The following is a 22,678-nucleotide window of genomic DNA, read 5'->3' on the forward strand; positions in this document are numbered from 1 at the left end:
GATTATAAGATATCTTTCTGTTAATACATTTTCTCCTAAAAATAAGAAAGACACATAATATTTAATTATTGTAATATTTTATAGTGATTTTTTTATGTAGATTTCAGCTGGTACACAGACCATGTCACTTTGACTTTGACGCACGATAATATTTACAAATACTTATGGACATCCAATAAGCGATGATAGAACTTTACTGTCATTGATCCAAACAAATATAGCTTCTATGTAAAGCTGAAATAATACTAATTTGGCGAACCAAAGATCTTTATTTACTTAGATTGTGGATGTGGATTTGAGGAGGGAGTTCGTTTAGTATTTTGGAGAATGCACCGAAACTATTTATTATAAAAGCGTACGCGTTTCGTGCAACAGTGTAATATCTTTTTGTTTCTTTATTATTGTTTTTTTTCCTCTTCATAATAAACTAAGCATCTTCAACACTCACGCATATAAAAGGAGACAGTGTTTATTTTTCTCATTTTAAATCTAATAGAAAATCTTTCACGATGGAGAGAAAATTTATGAATGTTATTCTACTTGGATTCGGATTTATGTTTGTTTTTACTGCATTTCAAACTATGGGAAACATTGAGGTAAGCAAAAATAAATTGTACAGGCTTGTTTAGGACTTAAAACTGTTATTTATTTACATATTTACATAATTTATTTTACATATACCCTTCAAATTTTCAGCAATTTTCTATTTGAGTGAGTATATCATACTTAAAGCATGTCCTACTTTCAAATTCATATTCATTTTAAACTATTAGTACAATATACCTATGAACTTATACTTTCACAATTAACCTTCAGTAAGCAATATTATAGTATCATACATAAAGTGTAGGGTATATTAATTGCTCTCAATATATTTATAGTACACTGAGTTCTTAAAATATTCATAACATATAATTTATTTTAATACCTTCAGTATGCTATACATATTGTATATTATGTATATATATATTACCCAGTATTGCATTTAAACATATATATTTATAGATAATTTACTTAAAGTCTATGAATAAAATTCAATATTCATATAATAATATACATATGTATTTTATCTTAGAATGATAGAGATAAATTTGCATTTAAGTTTTAATATTTTTTTTTCATTTTACAATAACAGACTAAGTTAATATTTCCAAATCATATAGGTGGTTAAAAGCAATATTATCTAGAACAATAATTACAAATTAACCATAAACCAGAAACAAGCCTCCTTCCATACTGTTTACGTAGGTAAAAAAAATAAAGGTCAACATTCCACAACGGCCGTCACTTGGAGGTGTGTACTCCACGCGACGTGCGTAACATACACAACGATGCCGCCCGCATTTGTTGGTAAATTTACCACTTTATTAACTTTTTCTTTTCGAGGATATATGGAATAAACAACGGAAAGGATGATGTATAAGCTTTATCTTATTTTTATTTTGTGGCAATCTTTTGGTATAAAATTTATTGAAATCTTAGAATTTAGATAATTTACATTGCAGCAGCTGCAAACTTACTTGTTGATATTCTTTCGGTAACATCGACACATTCGGTCTACCGTTTATCTGTAAAGTCAGCATATGTATAATTGAAGAAAATCTTAAAATGCATCTGTGTACTATGAGATACAAATACACAACATAAAGATAGATCGTGTAATATTCCCGTAAACAAAAAGCGTTATTAGGATCATATTAATATAAAATAGATATTAATACTAAGCAAATAATTATACCAAGTCGGGAAAGAGCCGCGATTATATGGAAAGTCGCATTTTACGTCGCACGCAATTCAACTAGAGGCCTAAAGAAACGACTTCAACCGTAATTATAAATCTTATGTTTTGTTACAATTGAAAGCGCAATGTTTTCGCGAAATCCAAAGTGATTAGTAGGCCAATAATATTATGTATTACATATAGGTAGGAAAGTCTGAACAAAACGGGTTTATACCGTGCTTATTATGTAAGTTTTATTTGAGATCATCGACACGCTTTTGTAACCGTAATATCATACATACATATTTTGTTTTTGAACTTTTACTTAGGAGCAATATGCGTCTTGTTCTTGAGATTACTTTCAAGGTTTTGTATACGATAAAGGGGTATGATTGAGACATTACTTGGTATTTAGGTGAAGGTCTCGTCTTGCCAGTTTTAGGGTTCACTTAGGATGCTAGATCTATCAAATAGGCGTTGCAAATCTGTTCTACCCTGCATATATATTAATAAACTAAAATTAAATTCTTAAGCCCTTAGAGCTTTAAGGAAAGAAGCTTTAAGTTCTCATATGAATTGTGGGGTAGATAAACGAATAATATATGAAGTAAATAAACTTTAATAAAAGGAAAATGGTTATCAAATATAATCCATGGCGACGATAAAAGAGAAATCGTTTCCGGCATTCTAATATCTTCCGTTATAATCAGGAAAATACAATCAATAATGCCTTACAGTGTTATACGTTTCTATAGTACTTTGCTATATTGCAATATTGTCATGTATTTCTAAATATATTTAAATGCTTTGTTAGTATATTACTATTCACATCGTTTACTGAATAATTACATAATTTATCTTTCTACATGAGAACAAAGGAATAGGAAAGCGTATCGAATTCTTAATCTCACGATTAACATAAAAATTAGTTTTCATGTAATAAGTTAGTGAGCTCAACCGTCAACGGTAACTGGTATTTCCTAGTCTTGTCAACAGCTTCAGACCAGGGAACCGTGGAAACTAAGGGTCTCTTCATCAATGAAATCAATAGGTGATATTTTGAAAAAAAAGGAACATAAAATTCTATCATGACGTTGGTACAACTGAGACCAGTTATTCTCTTCCCTTCTACGCCCTTGATTTGAAAACTGGTAGTAAATGTAAAATTAGAAGCATTCAATGTATATTTTTGAGGGGTACATTATGTTATCTACACGAATAAATTATTTTTGATTTGATTTGATCAATCAACCCTTTGCAATGTGCGTCTTACGAACGAAATTACCCGTACCTTCTTTTTAGGTGTATTTTGTGTATGCAGGACTTCGCCGTGATAGCCCAGAGCCCCACAAATTCACGATCCGCCCATGTTGGCAACAATAAAAAGCATTATTTTTTCAGGACTAATAGGAGCAATACACAGTGTGATATTTCGAAAAGATATTTAGTTTTTATTTATTCAAATAATTCATACTGTAATATAAAGATTTTTTCTAGTTTAATGAACTACAGCAATATAGATATCGCATTATCTTTTTTCTATTTGTTTTATCGTTTATTCTTGACTAGGGTTGTTGTCTTCTGTACCTATTAAGACATAGTCATTTATGTAATCCTTGGGTTATCGGAATATTTAAGTGATGGAAATCATTGGATCTTATCGTGTTGTTTCTCGATAATATGAAGGATTCTCAATTCTGGATGTAGGTCAAGCTGATTTAATCGACGTGATAGCACCCAGGGCCTGCTATTCAATAACATGTCATGAAGATGACATTGTTATCAGCGAATTAATTGACTCGCAATTAAATTTTGTTTTGATATATTTATTTGAGTAGTCTTATTAATTTATAATAAGCGCATTACAATAGTCGTACAGTATGAAATAAAATTAAAAAGTAATTTCACACCCACAATTTTAAGAAGTGAAACAAATCAAAGCTTTGTTCGAACAAATATAAAAAAAAATAAATAAAATTAAACACTGGAAAAGACAAATGGAAAAAAAAGAAAAGGAAAAGGAAGGAGTGAACATGGGAAAATTTATTTGCTTGCTTACACATACACACATATAAGTAGTAGAATTAGAACATAGGACGGTTAATCTTAAGGATAGTTAGTTTGTTATTAATTCGTGCGTCTTCACTGATGTATAAAGTTATACCGTCAAATAAGGTTTGATAATCGTCACTTATAATTTCTTGGTGAATTGTAAACACTACTAATTTATTTTGAAGTCGCGTAAGAAATACCGTTACATTTTTTTGTGTAAAGGTAAACATTTTTGTCACACTTCAATACGATGCCAATTTTTAGCCATATTTTGCCTCATCAAATAAATATTTACTACGTACAAATGCAGAAATTATGTACATAGAAAATGATGCACGTTATCGGTTGAGTAAATGCAATCACGTGTTGACGAGAAAATTGCAATGTATTTCCACAGAGGAAAATTGCTTGCTTTGTCTTCTGTAACAATATATTAATTAAATACTTTATGACGTCGTCAAAAAACTTTATGTGGTAATAAATACAGTGGTAATACTACTGAATAATCCTACTCCATACAACAATATTCACTGGCGTCCCAGCTAGGACATGTGTTTCGGGAGCCAGTTCTTACCTTAACTCACTAATAATTTACATTCCTCATTGCACCATCATTGAACTCTTTTAAAAATAGATTGGATATTTTCTCTAAATCTCAAAATACGCGCGCATCAGCTTATTAAGCTGCTAGTGTGTTTAAATATATAATAATAATAATTCGTGTTCGGTGGTATACAAGCCATATATTACGACAACATGGTTTAAAACAACATACCGGTTATATTGACCAGAATCAAAGGTCCCGGCTGAATTATATTGTAGTAGGCTCTTAAACGTCATCGGCTGTTACGACTATCGGTTTTTATGAACAAATATGAGTAGTCACTTCGAGGTTATAACCGATTTTGACTGTATTTACTGCCAGTTAGTTCCCCAATCGGCGGTCGCCCAGAAGACTGGCAAGAGACTTTCTGCCTATTGATAAAAGTATGTATTCGCTATAAATCTAAAGAGATTATTGTTTGTATTATTCAAATGCATTTATTAGCGAATTATGTAATAATGTCGTAAAAATATTCTATTATGTCGTAAGTCAGTCATTTTAGTGTACCTCGTGGGCAGGCTTTTAGGTCACGAAGTAAACTTTGACATTCAGTTATGACCAAATATAATTCAATAACGTCAAATGCATATTTAAAAACATCGCCAAACTGTTGCGAAAGTTGGCAATAAAAAAATGCTAGACGTTTGAGAAGAATATTACTTATGTAAAAATAAAATAAAATAAATGTTATGTTGGTTCTCCGATTTAGTTAACATATTAGGTGAACCTTTCTTGCTTTTTACAATACAGATCTAATTTTGCTTAAATAATGCAAAACCTTCATGAAACGTGAAATATAACGGATCAGGTTAGAATGTATATGTAGACTCCCCCCGATGAGGGAAAGCCTATTGGAGGCTGTCCCGCTATAACTGGACCGTTTTCTGTGCCTACCAATCTGAAAAACACGTTATTCCATCAGTAATTGAACCCAGGACATCCGGAAAACACATAATACATAAATGTAATCAGTGCCGGATTAAGCCAGCGCAGGGCCTGTAGGAAATTCTATGAAGGGTTTCTCAAGTTTAGGGTAAAATAAAACAAAATCGTTACATTTTTTTTTAGACTTATTAAGTAAATCATCTATATTCAACAAAGATGATTAAGACATTCTTATATAAAATAAAAATTTGGCCTCTTAAAATGTATATGTGGCATAGATGCTAGTCTTTATATATCAGTTATAATTAAACATTAGAACATTACGGTAATAAATTTGTAAAATACCTATTTATTATTACGATTTAGTTTTTTAAGGGGAAGTAAGGCAACAAAATTACACAGCTACGTAAATAATAAATTTTTTATTACGTGTACGTTGGAGCGGGGCCTCCAAATTCGCGGGGCCCGTAGCATTTGCTACTCTTGCTAGGTGGCTAATCCGGCACTGATGTAATACAAAACAATTTAAGTGTTATTTTGGAAAGTTTTGCAATTCTGGTTATTCCAACGCCTTGATGCGAAATGAAAGCTTTGCCCTTTTTCGGTTATCCATTTATGTAATTTATTACCGCCCACAATGATAATGTATATCAATAAAAGTATTTTAACATTGTGTGCGATATTTTTTTCTTAAATTGGAATTTGTATTCTAATTTCAATTTTTTTTTAAAAGTAATAAATACATACAAAGTTATTTGAAACTTACATTCGATACATTGGAAATATGTTTTTCAACCATTGCATCAGTGAAATATTTGTTAGTATCCTACATACATATGTATCTAATATATAAAATATATAAAATTGACATGAGTAAGGCTCAGGTAAATCTCAATAATTTGCTTTTAAATTATCCAGACAAATGCAGAAATCCGAAGCCAAGACCATTACGATTTTTGTGGCATTGGATTATTACTAATTTGGAAATTTAATATTTTTTAAAGATTGTGTTTTGTTATAAAATAAAACAGAAATCTAAACTTTAAGTGGAGTTTATCGATGTCACGTCCGAAACTTTATGATACAGCAAGACATTGACATTTCACACGGTCAAGATTCTTATTATCTTTTTCGCACACAGTGTTGCGATAAAATACTAAAAATATATTGAAAGCCGTTCTTTTTATTTTTATCAATAAAAGTTCGTGCAGAGACTCTGTAAACTTAACCATTTTACATTAGTTCAGTTCATTAAAAAGATGGTTAAAATCAATTTAGTAACATACAAACATCAGCTTAAATATACATAAAGGGAAAATATTATGCAATGCTATGCTAAATATGTAGTGATTAATTTTATATTACCATTATTATATACTCCAATGTAATATGTACTATTTATTGTACGTGTTTTGTCACTGTACTCCTCTTAAGCGGCTGTACCGATTTGAATGACTTTTTTTGTATGCGTTTGGGTGGCGCCCTGGATGGTTTAGATTCACAAATCAACCCGACACATGACACTGCAATACTTTCATACTTTAATATCCTACGTCGTCTTATAAATTATAAGATCGTAGTTCAATAGACGATAACGTTTATTTGCTATTGAATTTTAATAGGAATCTCGGAACGTTCAGTGCATAAATTTAAAATTGGCGTTGAAGTTCCCGTACGAGTTGGAATCATTCCAATTCTATGGATATATTAAATGGATGCCTTTTAATGAAATAGTATTTTCCTAGGTATGGTCTACGTTAACATTTCTATATTGATTCATTTATCCGCAGAAAACGATTCTGGACAGCATAAGGCAAGATGACAGCACGTTTACAGCTGATGGGTACACATCCTTGGCCATCATCTACGCGACCCTCGCTATTTTTAACTGGATGGCCCCTTCCTTGATCACAATAACTGGGCCCAGAGGTGCAATGCTTATTGGAGCTGTGACTTATTTGTAAGTATGAAAAACTATGTTTATGCGAATTCTAATAAGCTAGACAGACTCCTGTTTTAAACATCTATGATGAACTCCTGAATGGAAAGTTATAGGGATTAAGTTGGAGAAGATGAAACTTATACATTGGTTATTATAAGAATACTAGCGGATCCGACAGACGTTGTCCTGTCTACACGTCTTTAATTTCAAAATTTCAATTTTTAATAAGCCATTTTGATGAAAATTATTATTCAAATGTTATGACAATATCTAACGATCCAGCACATGGTCACACACGATATAACACAATGATAACAAAACTTCTTTTAAATTTCGGGACAGACTAAAATTAAAATTCGAATATTATTTAAAATTTGACACTGCGATGGTAGCGCCGTCTGTCGGATCCAATGTAAAACATTCCAAAATCAACAACAACTAATAAATTGAAAATTAATTAAAAAAACATTGTCCAGCGGACAAAATTGTGAATCTAAACCATTCCCAGATCCCCTTGAACACACACAAAAAATTTCATCTAAATCGGTCCAGTCGTTTAGGAGGAGTTCAGTCACATACACACGCACACAAGAAATATATATATTAAGATGTGACAGACGTTTTTGAGAAAGAGTAACAACATAACCTAAGTATAGTTTCGTATAAAAGCTTTTATTGTAACGTTTAATCATCATATGTAATTTAAATTATTAAAAAACATCAAATATACACGCAATACTCGTCGAGCGAGTTTGCTTATCTTGCCGAAGCCGCGTACAAATTATTATTTGAAGAAGTCAATAGACCTAATAAGGTATGAAGGTGTGCAATTATTAAATCAATTACCGTCTAAAATTCGCAATATTAGCGCTTTAAACAAATTCAAAAACGCATTTAAGATGCATATTGGAGTGAACATGGTAGACGAAAATTGTGACGGCTAATGGCGTCGTGTAGAATCTCGCTCGTAATTGTATATTAAGTTTCAAATATAAATTAAAAACATTTTTTCAATGAGAAATAAAGTTCTTTCAATATTAAATTATAACCGTTGTTAGGATTTGATAAAACTGTTTTATCATGACCTTCGTCGGTTAGCAATAGAACATAAAGCTGACATATACATGTGTCGTTATAATATATCGTAGAGATAAATATCCTTATTAAATACTGCTATTAGTAATTATTTATAATACTATTATTACAAAAAAATAGTTACTTAGAAAATGTGTTGGTATGGAACAAAACAGTTTTACGCGGGTACAAAATTATCACATTGCAAAAGCAGACTTTCACTAGCAATATTGTAACTACTAGTCATATGTCTCGTAACAACTGACAAGAACAAGTGAACGCGACAAGCCAAAGTACGCTATACAAAAGATATTAATGGTTAAAGAAAATATAAAATATTAGCAATATCTGACCTATTATTACGAAACATATTTTACCAAGTTAAAATACAACAATCTTTATTTCAAAGAATTTTAAATTGTAAAACTGTTTCTACTTCATCTCTTATGTATACAGTACTTTAATTTCGTTTCTTAATAGTATTATTTATGTATTATATACATACGCGTATATAGTATGATTGCGTCGCGAAACACGTGGGATGTTTACCGTTGAGCAATCAAGGCGATTCACTGCATAAATCTATCGATTTTGTTCTGAACTCTTTATAAGGTTTTGTTGTCATCATATATTTTACATTGTGAAACAACCTTAATAATATTGTTTGTAATTTTGACACCTGATAACAACATTCGGTCGCAGCATTTTTTATTTACAGTTATTATTATATTTTGGTAGTTGATACCATACATGAAAAAAGTCCAGTTAAAATTTATTTATTCATATAGGTAACATAATGTACATTTATGAACGTCAAAAAAAGAAATATTAAATGAATCTAATTTTACATTTACTGCCAGTTCTCAAATCAAGAGCGTAGAATGGAAGAGAAGAATTGGCAATAAACTCTCCGCCACTCTTTTTAATCGCCCATTAGCTGTGCCCTGTGAGTTTTCGTAATTGGGTATCGTCTATGGCTTACTCAGTAAATGAACTATTAAAAATACTACTAGGAAATACTAAAACAACTTAAGTATTATGGAGTTAATTAGAACTTCTTTAGCTTAGTAAGTTTAATTAGCAAGTTAGACGTTGTTGAACCGGTTTGTGCATTTAATTTCATATCAGGCATTTGATATTGTAAACATTCTCAGCTATTTTATAAATTTAGCGCAGCGTTTACATTGTCAAACTGATGGAGCTACATTTTGCAAGCTTTTAGATAGTAAAATCAAATTAGTATTTTCATTTCCGTTTCAAGGCACAACCTCTAATTTGGCATTGGGAGATTTTGTTGGCCTTTGGATTCTGGAAACTACTCCATATTCATTAGGCACTTCAGTCAAGTGACATTTAAAATAGCGATAACGTGGTCATGGATAACGTATATTGTAAAGAGGTAACCGATCTTAGTGGGTCATATTCGACATAATGTTGGAAATTAGATTTTATATAATGTTTGAAAGATTTGAAGACTGTTAGCAGAAAAAGCATACTGCTTACAGGTTAGTGAAATTCTCATTTCGCATCAATAAAAATATAACAATAATCCTTCTTAAATATTCACAAATGTGTTTCATGAGAGTTCTTTACATTAAACAAAGCATACTTTCACAATTTTACAATATTTATTTTTAATGAAACTTTTCTGACGTTTCTAAGTTGATACATTCTATAAAGCGCGCGAAGCGTCGTAACAGCGTATTAATTTATTTCAAAATAAGTCTTCTTGTGTCAAACAAATGAATAACGTTTAATTTATTTCTTGACTATAAAGTAGTAGTTTTGATATCTAATATATAAAATTCTTGTGTCACGGGGCTAGTAACCGAACTCCTCCGAAACGGCTCGACCGATTCTCATAAAATTTTCTGTGCGTATTGGGTAGGTCTGAGAATTGAACAACATCTATTTTTCATCCCCCTAAACGTTAAGGGTGGTCCACCCCTAAATTTTTTTATTTATTTTTTAGACAAAATTCTTTTCGTTTTTATTTTTTTACGATACACCATACAAAAATACATGCAACCCTTAATTTTCGCCCCTCTACAATCATCCCTTATGTTTTTTTTGTCAATTATAAACTTAAATTTTTGGCACAAAAACATGGCAAAACAACGTTTGCCGGGTCAGATAGTACTACTATAAAACAGAGGAATCGATCCGGAAATATTCAATTTCCGTATCGAATAATTTCGCAACGTCACTATTTAGTACTTATCATAACGTTGCAACACTGAAATTGTCAAATCAGGAATCGAATTAAAAGTTTTAGTAAAAGAAATGTTGATAATGTTTTATAAGTGATTATACGAATAATATATTATACACTCATAGTAAATACGATTGATAAGAGAGTTATATAATAGAAATATTTATATAATAGCATCGCATATATTTACTTTCTACTTGAGACATACAATATTTGTTTTTAACTTATATAATATTTATAAGAAAAAAAAAGATCTTATATAAACCAGATTTATTGAATTTTGTTTCATTTTTTGTTAGATTATATATATAAAGCGATGTATCGATGCAGGAAGACTACAAAAGCGATGGGCTGACGACATATACATATTTTTAGGGAGAAATGGGTGAAAGAAAAATAAACAGATCCAAATAGAATGTTCAGGTCTTTGTGGCATACTAGACATGAAACAATAAAAATAACAGTAACTAACGTAGACTACGGGTGTAATAACAAAAGTAACGCCCATTTTATATGTTAATTTTATTGTAACTGGTATAGAATTTAAATAGACTACGTACTACAGCATTCCAAAGTAAGCTTTCTTCTGGCGAGTTTGGATCCAATATACCAATGACGCTTCAACCTAGGTCTTGGCCTCAGATTGCTGTATCTGTTCCTTGGACTTTAATCACATCGACAAGCAACCTTCTGTGCCTGACACACACCGTCGACGTTTTGGGTTGAAGGCATACCGGTTTCATCAGGATGTTTTCCTTCCTCGTAGAAGTGTGTGTAATATATTGATGCACAGCCGGGGATCGAACCTACGACGTCAAGGATGAGAGTCACACGTTACATTTCTCTGGCTCATAACAATCTTTAAAAATAAGATTGTAAAGGATTAAATTAAGTAATTAAGTTGTCGCCCTTAGTCTAGTATGTCTTATCAATAATTATTGATTTACGAATAAATTAACTCATAGAATAACAATTACGCTCCAGTTTCACATTCACTATATCAAGGATTTATACTTTTTGTTGGTTTAATAGGTGCAGCTACGTGTAAGCAAGCTAAATATTTTGACCGTATTCAGTCCTCATTCAGAAGTATTATTGTAGTAACAAAAAATGTTCGGACGTAAACTTAATAATAAAAAAGATAAAAATTATTTATTTCAGACCAATAAATAAGTCCATATGTTGTTAGTATAGTAAAACTTATAACTATGTTAGTAAAATTATTTAAATATTTAATTAATTAGTCTACGTTGATTTGAGACACCCGGTACATGGGCATGTATATGAACCCAGTGTCTTAAAACAGCACATTCGGGCTTATTTGCTATAACCATAATAATCCGTCAATTCCAAATAATACAGAAAATGTGGTCTTGTCTATGGAAATAGAATTTATTTTTACTAAGCATCGAAAAATCAAAGTATGCATGAACCTAACCGCTTTTCTGCAAATTCATTTTAAAATAATATCGCTATCCTGAGTTGTTAGCCCATTCACTCATTATTAATGAGCCTTTGAAATTTTAAGTCTACTGCATTGCAGTCATGTACAACAGGTATAGGAGTTACGCAAGTGACTAAAACATTTTATAAGTTGTATATGCTAGTACTTAAATAGTTTATTAATTATGGACCAGTTGCATTTGCAACGAGAATGGAGTAAAGACCATATGCCATGACTAATATATGGGAGATTCGTTTTTCAACTAATAATACTAGTATTTGGATATAGAAACTGATACTTGTTAAAATTCATTAATAGTATTCTAATATAATTTAATGAAAAACATATGTGTACTTATAGAATGTTGAAAAGTAATGCTTTTCTCACTTCGGCGTGCGACTCATTCCTGAGGTCGTAGGCTAGATCCCCGGCTGTGCAGCAATAGACTCTCTGTCTGTGTGCGCTTATAAACTCGCTCGTACGGGAAACATCGTGAGGAAACCAGAACCCTAATCGCTTACTTGTCTATAAAGTAGAAATAATCAAATAAACGTTTGCAATCTGAGGACAAGACTCATATAATTACCAATGCTATGCGTCAGGGATGTTTTATTTGTGTATATACTCAGGTCTTTGGTTTTAACATTAAATAAGTGTACATAATTATAAAATATTTACCATATTTACCTATGGTTAAGTTTCAAATTATCTTCACTCTCGTTTTCAAAAGTTACTAGTTTGCAAATATTTAAAAAAAACTTTTGTTTTTGCGCTCCGTCATTGTATCAACTACTACTGTAACTCTATTTAATGTATATACCTGAATGTTATGCTTATTTAAACATTAATTAAAGTTGATTATCATATTAATTGCAACATAAATAACTCGTTTGTGATGTACTTTTGTAATGTAAAGAAAAATACATAACAACATGACATTTAAAAACTTATTGATTTTTCTAAGAGGCAGCTCTTAGTCGCTATTATTGTTAAAATGATCGAAAATGTATTAAAATTGTCTGGACATTAATTTCACTTTTTCATTATGGTTTAAAAATTTACTGTGTTTAGTTAAGAATATCCTAGTAATTTATTCCGAAAACCTATCGTTTTAGGTTAAGCCTATAATTTTTTTAATGTTTACCTGATACAAATTATATACACGAAAATACATTTGCACAAAATTTTGTTGTTCTGTGGTAATATACTATAGACTGTATAAACTTTATTTCAGATTCTTCATAATAACATTCCTGTTCCCTCGAACATGGTTACTCTATGTGGCGAGTGTCTTAATCGGCGCAGGCGCAGCCGCCATTTGGACTGGTCAGGGTAACTACCTCACCCTCAACAGTGATGCTGACACCATATCCAGAAATTCAGGGGTTTTCTGGGCTATGTTACAATGCAGGTAATGTTAAACATATGTTATTTAGAGATTTACGAGTAATGATAAGTTAAAAACTGTTAGAATATTTTTTTTTATAAAGCATAGGAATGCACAGCTTTAATTTTGCCTTAATTATTATGAACAAATAACTTGGCTATTACTCCGCGTATGCAATTCTACGTGTTTTATAAACTAGAACACTGTTAATGTATCTTGAAAAATCGATGTCCTTTTGAATAGTTCGAAACAGGAACTACCAAGAGGGCTACGATCTCGAAACATTTAACTCAATGCCGTGTAAACCGGCTCTAAGAAGGAATCACACAGAAACATTCGTCTTCTATTGCATGCCTATTAAGTATATTTTACTACTTATTTGAAGTAAAATTTACTCACATCTTGATGGACCCTGTGGAAATAAATCAGTATAGCATAGCTATAGTATATATACACTAGCGATTTAGATTACACATTTTATAGAATCATCTCTCTTTTTATCAAGGCGTAAACACAATGTGACAAATGTGACACGCTATTGGAATTATAGTAGTCTAAATATTATATACGTAGATGATCCCATTATTGGTGTAATATAAAGTAGGACTTCAATATATTTGTCTCTTTCAGTTTGTTCTTTGGCAATCTCTTCGTGTTCATAAAGTTCCAAGGAAAAACTCATATAGATGTGGAGACCCGAAACGTGGTATTTGGTGCATTAACAGCAGTGTGTGCTGTCGGTATTGTTTTCCTGCTGCTCTTGAGGCCAACAAGACGGGCGCCGGCTATTGACGATGCCAAGGTAAATAATTAAACAAAATCTCTTAATGCATTTTGCTATTCATACTATGTTTCATTAATAATTGCTAGACCAGTTTTCGTACGTCTGTAACTACGCGTTGTACAAATACATTATCTATGACAGATGAAAATGAAAAAAGCCGACGGGACAGAATTGTTTCTATCTATATACTGAAATGAATAAATTGTATTTAGACTTGACGTTTCCTATGATTCCTGGATGGAGAAGAGAATGCACATAGTATAGTAGTAGTCCGGTATTGATTTGCATTGTCCTCGCTCCAAGTCTAGTTTGGTTAACGTTAAATGTATTAAAAAACTTAAGGAACGTTTCTTTAAGCGCCAGGTCAAACTTACAAATCATATTTTTGCAACCTAAGGAAAAGACAAGAAAATATCACGAGTACTTCCGGAAACATCGTGGCCAACATCCTTAAGGGAAATAATTATGTTGATTATTTATTTATTATTTATGTTAGTGAATTACTTTAAAGAAAGATATAGGTAAGGTAAATTGTGATAATTTTATGTGGTACTGTTATGTTTATGCTTTTTAACTATGTCCGGGGTATAAATTAATTCGCTAGGCATTCGTTCAATTTAAATTTATTGACATTTCGGTTAGGGTAACATTAGGAGTCTAGACAAGTCTCCCGACAAAATCTAATACGTTTGAGACGCACCCACCCCAGTACTATGTATTTCGTTTTTAATTGCCAAATTGCGTAATACGCTCTGTTAAAAAGTGACATGTCTAGACAAGCATAGACAAAATTGTAGAGAAGTATACCTACAGTTGTATCAACTGAGAGAATTGTTTATTATATACAGAAAGCTATTAAATTTGATGCCCTTATGACCTATGTAAATAAACAAAGTTTTCCATGACATTATATGTATAAAAACATGCTTCGGATTTAAATGTATGGAAATATCCCAGGTCATAACCCATTGAAATTCAGTTATTAGTTGCGGATTTTGCCATAAAAGCCGAAATCGGTCAAGGGTGACGCGGTGTTCACGTCGGTTTATTATGGCAATTAATTTTGTATTTTATGTTGCAGTGCGAAATTGTGGTCGAGCCGGAAGGTCCTTTGGATGCCTTCAAAGGCGCTATAAAGTTGTTCTGCACGCGTGATATGATTTTCTTGAGTGCCGCTTTTATTTATACCGGTAAGTTTATCAGCTGGATTTTTATTGTTCTGTGGATGATACTGAATTATTATTACCAGTTCAAAATCTAGTTTTATCTTATTAATTTTGATAATTACATACATCTTGTAAAAAAAAATATTTTAGTAAGTACGAGGTATTAAGAAAAACTTTATTTTTTATTTGTCTTTTTGGGGAGGGTGGGGGGCAAGGGCAGGCACAAGGTGGTCATGGGGATTATAGCACTTAAGCCTCCACAGCGTGTTTTTCGGGATTCCTTTAGTTTATTCAATACTAATAAATAGATACCATTTTTTTACCTGAAGTTCTATTGTCTTTGACAATTAAAGAAAATCATGGCAATTATTTCCAGGTGTCGAGTTATCATTCTTCAGTGGCGTGTACAGTCCTAGTATTGGCTTTACATTGGCTATGGGCGAGAATGTTAAACAACTCGTGGGCCTCTCTGGAGTATTCATTGGAATGGGAGAAGTTCTTGGTAAGAATAACATTACCTATTATGAGAATAATTAGAAAATACTTATCTGGTCAGGAAGTAATTTTTTCAAAGGTATTATATTTCTTAATATAACTAGTTAAATATTGAAACGAAATTTTAATTAGATTGAGAATTACTTAAAAGTTTATTTGTTTTTAAATATGTATATACTTGTACGACTCTTAATGCTATTGAGCAGATTACCTAAGAGATTGAGATATAACAGATTATTTGAATAGCCACATATCTCAATACATACATAGAAATGTTAAGTAATTTAAAATGTTGCTATTTTAAATAGAGAATTCGGGCTTAAAACTCAATGGAATTTTATATCTATGATCACAATTAATGTTTAAAACCATATAATTCTTATTTCAAAAATAATTTAATTACAGGTGGCGCCCTCTTCGGAATCTTAGGCAACAAAACAACTCGTTGGGGCCGGGACCCAATCGTGATCATGGGTTATTTCATCCACATGACCAGTTTCTTCCTCATATTCATAAATTTGCCCAATGTAGCTCCATTCGGTGATACAATGGACACCTCTTATATAACACCATCGTCATACTTGGCCATGTTGTGCAGTTTCCTTCTTGGTTTCGGGGATGCCTGCTACAATACTCAGATTTATTCCATATTGGGCGGAAAATACTCTGACAATAGTACTTCAGCGTTTGCCCTGTTCAAGTTCACTCAGGTAAATTATTTTATTCACCTCTATGTAAGCTTAGATTTAAGATAACCAAATCTCACTTGACCATATTAGCTTTTAAATAAATAAAAATTCTAGTTAAACTTGACTTGTGTTTGAAAATAGGAATAATAAATAGATAAACATTTTTCTAATAAAAGTAATCATTTCGTTAATGTAGAGAAATGTTTTCCTTTATTTTATTATATGCAAATATGTGATTAGCTTTCTGTGTCTGATACACAATTTTTGGATCGCATAGATGCCGGTTTCCTCACGATATTTCCACCATACACGCATGTCTTCATGTCGTTGATAGACAACTTACTTTTATTATTGTTATTATTAAAATGTATATTTTAATACGAAATTATATGTTCCAGTCATTAGCTGCAGCAGCTTGCTTCTTCTACTCATCGAAGGCCCTGCTTTCCGTCCAATTAGGTGTACTAGCAGTTTTAGCGTCTATTGGTACTGCAGCCTTTTGCCGAGTAGAATGGTCTGACAGAGCCAGAAGTCGTCTAGCCGTAGACAATGTCGATGACAAATTGTCACCCGTCACTCATTCTTTGGCAGATAATGCATTGCACTATGACTGAATTTGAACAGATAAGTGCAATGAAATTTGCAATTACCATTGTTGACTCTGTGTTACCTTTAGAAATATTGACACACCATAACGATTTTAATGCATTAAGAAATGCTATTTAAAAATCAAGAGCTTTTTTAGTAAAATCTGTTTAGTGATATTGACTGTAAATTTTTGTAATATAATTAAAATGACACTAAAATTTTGTACTGTATTATATGTATTTAGTTGTAGTGATGATGTTGTTCCAGTGGTTGTAGTTATAGAAATACCATCACCCCTAATATGAAATCATTTGTAACCTTTTTAGGAGCAAGAAATTTGAATAATATTTGCTATTGTTTACTTGTAAGTAATGTACAACATTCTCTATAATTTGAATTAACAATTGCACTAATAGGAGAAGGATAGAATAATATTTTTGGAAAGTATTATAAAATTAGCTATTTAATTGATATTATAAACTGTAAATAAGCTAATTAACGGCCCTATGTTGAACATAGATATGACCAACAGCTTTATTTTAAATAATCGATTAAAAATGATAAATAATGTTTTAAGTGTTGTATGTAATATAAGAATTTAATGTGATGTATAGATTTTTTTTTTAAATAGGCAGAACATTCCAATTTAATTTTATAAGTAAAATGGACATTAGTTATTTATCTAGTCAAGTTATTTACTATATTTATGTAAACACCACATAAATTATTACAACTGACTTAAATTTCTACACTTCTTTAAAAAGCAAACAAAAGAATAAAATGTCCTATTAAATTTAAGTAAATATCTAAAATAATTATATTAATAAAATGGATTAAACATTTTTATGTATTTTTTAATTATAAATTGGAGTTCCCAAGAGTAAGCATTTTAATTTGAAAATTCTATTGGGGTTTCTGATATCTATATTTTATCCCTATTATTATTACATTGAGTTAGAATATTTACCTCTCAGTTTTCCAATATTAAGTACTGAACAACAAAAAATATTAATAATCTTCTATTATTCCTTATATTATTAATAGATTATAAAAGCAAAAACAAAAAAATCTATTCTAACACCTAAATCTAATAGTTTATCTACTTTTTAGTTTCATTGTCATCCATTTCTCCTAGTTTAAAGTCTAATGGTTTGTCATAGCCCATGATCTTAGCGTAATCTAGGGGGTCATTGAAATGCCGGGCTTCAATAAATAAAGGTTTGCCCTTAGCAAACATTGTTGTGAACATTCCAGGGATGTCAGGTACTACTACATCATCTGGCGTGAAATCCACCTGAAAACAAATTATCTAGTAATTTTTGCATTAAAAATAGATTACAATATTTATTGAAAACAGTTTTAAAAAAAGCTTTAAAAATAAACTACTGTCTAATACATATTCAGTTTTAATGTTAAAAGAGAAACTTACCTTTTTTGGTACTAGAAAAAAACTGTATGTTGTAGCTTTGTATAAAGATTTGTCGGCATCATAATGGATTTCTGTTACATACTTCTTTGTAATGATGTGAAGTAATATTGGAGTAACAAATGTGAAGAAACCCACAACTGAACATAAAGCTACTAATAACGATGTGCTTCCGATTGTTGAAGCCTCCTTGATTAAAATGGGTTGAGCAATTAGACCAGCTATACTTGAACACAATGAGAAAACCTTTACAGCTCGAATTTGTGGCGTCAAGGTACCGTAATAAATCCGTTCCAATTTTGCATCTTCCTGAACTTTATTAGCAAAATGTCTTGAAAAACAATTTTGAACTGTTACACATTTTATAACATCCAATTCTCGTATTAATTTTTGAGATAAGCGACATTGATTTTGAAAAATAATGCTCTGTGAAAACACACGCAACATTTTTAAACTAAAGATATATTTAATATTTTGATCATATAGTTAGTTATAACAAGTCAGCCTTATTTTAGGTTATGAAACTATTTTGATTCTTAAATTTTAATATCTACTCAAAACCCTTGAAAGACATTGACACTTGATAGCGGACATACTCTACTGTCAACTGCCAAGTGCCAGCCTCTAAATCACGATACAGCGAAGTTTAAAATAAAGGTATGGTATAAAGTAGGTAAATAAAGATATGGTTATATGAAGTATGAAGTATAAACCTAATTTTCGTGAACGCCCGTTGCCGCCGATGTCGCAAAGTTGGAATAAGTACTGAAACTCAATATTAGACCGGGATCGGACTTGTTCTTACAGCAACGTTGTTGTAGATAGTTATTGCTAAATAATGTTATTATCAATTATTATTATTACAAACTTTCTAAAACCTTAAAATGATACAATATCATATTTATTTTTCTATTCGATGTTTTGTTGGGCAGTTATCTACGTCATAGCAGTATCCTGTTTCCGTATCGAGAACCATTGGCTCTGGACAGTCGCACCTTGAAAATCCGCACATTGTACCAACGAGAATTTCTTCGGGGTCTTTACATGTTTTCTGTGCGGGCCAGAAAGATTCAGTGCAGTTACTCACTCTTTTCATCATATGTTCTGGGCAATTCTCAACACCTAGGAAGATTAAAACGTTTGTTAGTTCGTTCAAACGCTACATAATATATTGACAGGGGCGCTGTAGACTCAGAAAAGTACTCTAAAAGAGAAAGACCTAGACAACTACTTTTGAGCACCTAACAACAATAGTCTAAGTGCATTTTTAAAAAAGAGTTAATAGTATAGAGACTGAGGACTCTTCATACTTAAATTAAACGGAAAACACTCGACAGGTTGATGCCCTGGATACACAATCATAGCATTACTTACTTATTTACTCTTTATTACTTATTTCTTTTAGTACAGGTAATTAGTAATGTAGTAGTAAATAGTGCTACTACTATGGAATGCTTTTGTTTTGTGTAAGGTTAGGTTAGGAATTGAGAATATTGAAATAATAATTACGTCACTAAAACATGTTTCTAGTGGGTAACGTTTTCATACCCTGAACCTTAGAATCGCGCCAACTGAGTGTAAAATTTAATTTATTTTTATTTGTATTAATATTCTAAAACAGGAAGTTTTGTATGTTTATAACGAACAAATTCAAAAAGTCTTCTACTGATCTACTATTAGAACGTTACCCTTGCTTGCTAAAATGCTTGCTACTCATTACTTATTATAATATTATTAGGTACATTTGAATTATAAGCACAGTTTAGAATATCCGTTTTTTTTTAATAAAAATATAAATACTCACATGAATTATTGTGCCAAAGACACTTTGATATAGAAGAGGGCTCGTAAGCCAAAATAATATTAATTGTCACCATCACCACAGCCCAAGTTAACATCATTAGAATAATACCAAACTATCGCATTACCCGTTTTTATACTTCTAACCATTGTTCCAATAGTTTACATTATTTTCATATACATAGCTTTGTCATTTCCGATGAATAGTACGACGTCAAACAATGACGTAAGGAGACACGCAAGTTGTGGTTTGTGTCGCGTCTTTCACTGATAACTTTTTTGAATTATTTCAGACATGACATATCAAGGCACACTTTGAAATGAATATTATAAAATGAACAAATACGACAAGTAAAGAGCACATAAACACTTCCTTTTACTAGTACATAAATCATAACATTATTTAATGATTTTAACATTAGTTAAAATGTACTTAGAATATATAATTTCAAATAATAATAAAATTTCATACACGAAATCGATACGTTAATACTTTTTACTTAAATATCTAGAAATCTCTACTGGTTTTAGTTCCATCTCTAGAGGAAGCCTGTAAGGCTAAAATTCAGGATGAGTTCAATAAAATGTTGACTTACGGGAGTTAGACTTAGTGCTAAGTCTCGTGTCTGAATCTTATTCTAAAAACAAAACATAATCACGTGACGCGGCCTAAACACAGATCATACATATTATAAATTTTAATATGTCACGCATTCCTGTGACATAAAAACCGTTCGACATAAAAATAGTTCGTATGTTGTAATAGACCGATAAAAACTTTATGAAAATGGGTTTACTTATTTCCGATTGCTTTTATTAATCACTACTCTCGCCTTATCTTTTCAGCGATTCTTCAGATGCAAAGGTAAGCTTTACACCAAAATGAGATTGGTTTTTTTGGTTGTCGTTGCTTCAGCCCGTCAAGTTCCACTTTTCTCCAGAAGTCCTCCTGTAATTTCCAGTACGACTGGTTCCCCACCATCTCCACCTGCAGTAACCGGAGGTGGAAATGCATGAACTAAATCTTTAGCAGAAAACGCCAAGTTATGTAAATTATGTTTGGTTTAATGATTTGATTACTTAAATCTGTTTTCGCGCTAGCGTTAATTGAGAAAAGATGTATTATATAAAGGGATAGTGTCCAAGAAAGAAATTCTTAGACACGGGTCAAATGAAAGATAAGGAGCGAATCAGGGCTTATACAAGCAAAGTCGGCGACAAAGCGGTTATCTATCCGGCGAACAAACATGCTCTATTGATTTAGTTATCTCAGAGCAAACATTGCACGATGAATCTACTTACAAAAGGACTTTATACTTTAAATTTCATATTTAACTCTTACTATATATAGCTCTAAACATACTGTTACTAAAATACTTATTACAGTGACGATATTAATTTTGTATACTATACCAATGGCGTGGTACAGCCTTGTTAGGCCTCCGATTTCTGTATCTGTTTCATGATCCTTTTTTTAATCTAAAAGGCAAGTAGGCGAACAGCCTCCCGTGCCTGACACACGCCGTAGACCTGTTTGGGTCTAAGGCCTGCCGGTTTCCTCGTGTGATTTTCCTTCGCCATGCGAACCAAAATACGGACATAGACAGAAAGTCCATTGGTGCACAGTCGGTAATCGAACCCTGAAAGATGAGAGTCCAATACTGAAGCCAATAGGCCAACACTGGTGTTTAATTTGTATCTTATACATTTTACAAAATATGTTGTAGTCAATTTCCCTTTTTAGACAACATTTTTTACGAAACAAAGTAAATTTTATTACTATATTGGTAAAGTGAAGAATGGGATGGACGTATTTCGATTGAAGGTTACAAAATCAGCATTCTCGGTTCGCAGATCGAACCGCGTTATTTGCCTACTCGGAACGGAAATCGGAAAAGGTAAGGGAAATAGTAGAGAGGTGTGTTAGCAGGAGAAGTAGATCGAGTCGTCGATCGAGGCGATACAGCAGTGTGGTGGCAGCAAGACAGGCATGACTTTTAGTAATGAAAACTACGAAAAAGACAATTTGTATAGATTATTATTGATGCTATTCACTGATAATATAATTTATATTTACTACATTCTTAAGCTCCTAAATTAATTACTATCCATTGTAAAAATAAATGGAATATAATGATACAGCATTAAACAAGCCATTATAAGAAAACTGCAAAAAATACCATCATTTATACAAAATTACTAGCATTAGGAAGCGTAAGCTTTGACCAAAAGGTCGTAAGCTATTTAGCGATGTTAAAAAAACATGCGAAGTCACGGTTAAAAAAGTATGGGTCGGTGCTTAATTACGTAGTATAACATTTTAGCTGTTACCCTTCTATCTACGAAATATGCTGAAAATTTTTATCTCTGAAACGATAATTTTTATTTTACACGCCTTTTTAAGAACACG

The 22,678-nt window shown here is 31.7% G+C and overlaps 2 protein-coding genes across 2 annotated transcripts; one reads left to right on the forward strand and one right to left on the reverse strand.

Annotated features, from left to right (window-relative positions):
• The first annotated feature begins 243 nt into the window (after positions 1-243).
• LOC111004212 (UNC93-like protein MFSD11) lies at positions 244-17,227 on the forward strand. Its single transcript, XM_022275127.2, has 8 exons — positions 244-596; positions 7,052-7,221; positions 13,168-13,344; positions 13,951-14,122; positions 15,186-15,294; positions 15,647-15,772; positions 16,171-16,475; positions 16,853-17,227. Exons 1-8 carry the CDS (start codon positions 510-512, stop codon positions 17,066-17,068), a joined length of 1,362 nt encoding a protein of 453 aa, XP_022130819.1. The 5' UTR covers positions 244-509; the 3' UTR covers positions 17,069-17,227.
• Positions 17,228-17,487: 260 nt separating this feature from the next.
• LOC111004213 (transmembrane protein 70 homolog, mitochondrial) lies at positions 17,488-19,020 on the reverse strand. The gene is made up of 2 exons (XM_022275128.2): positions 18,472-19,020; positions 17,488-18,336 (listed from the first exon to the last, which is right to left on the reverse strand). The coding sequence occupies exons 1-2, from the start codon at positions 18,913-18,915 to the stop codon at positions 18,142-18,144; spliced, it is 639 nt and encodes a 212-aa protein (XP_022130820.2). The 5' UTR covers positions 18,916-19,020; the 3' UTR covers positions 17,488-18,141.
• Positions 19,021-22,678: the final 3,658 nt, after the last annotated feature.

The sequence above is a fragment of the Pieris rapae genome, chromosome 13 (assembly GCF_905147795.1).
Source record: "Pieris rapae chromosome 13, ilPieRapa1.1, whole genome shotgun sequence".
In the NCBI taxonomy this organism is placed as follows: domain Eukaryota; kingdom Metazoa; phylum Arthropoda; class Insecta; order Lepidoptera; family Pieridae; genus Pieris; species Pieris rapae.

Coding starts and splice junctions, on each gene's coding strand:
- LOC111004212 (XM_022275127.2), top strand. CDS start 510: ATGGAGAGAAAATTTATGAATGTTATTCTACTTGGATTCGGATTTATG. Junction 14,123..15,185: donor CGGCTATTGACGATGCCAAG/GTAAATAATTAA, acceptor TTTATGTTGCAG/TGCGAAATTGTGGTCGAGCC. Junction 15,773..16,170: donor TGGAATGGGAGAAGTTCTTG/GTAAGAATAACA, acceptor ATTTAATTACAG/GTGGCGCCCTCTTCGGAATC.
- LOC111004213 (XM_022275128.2), bottom strand. CDS start 18,915: ATGTTGCGTGTGTTTTCACAGAGCATTATTTTTCAAAATCAATGTCGC. Junction 18,337..18,471: donor TTTTTCTAGTACCAAAAAAG/GTAAGTTTCTCT, acceptor ATTTGTTTTCAG/GTGGATTTCACGCCAGATGA.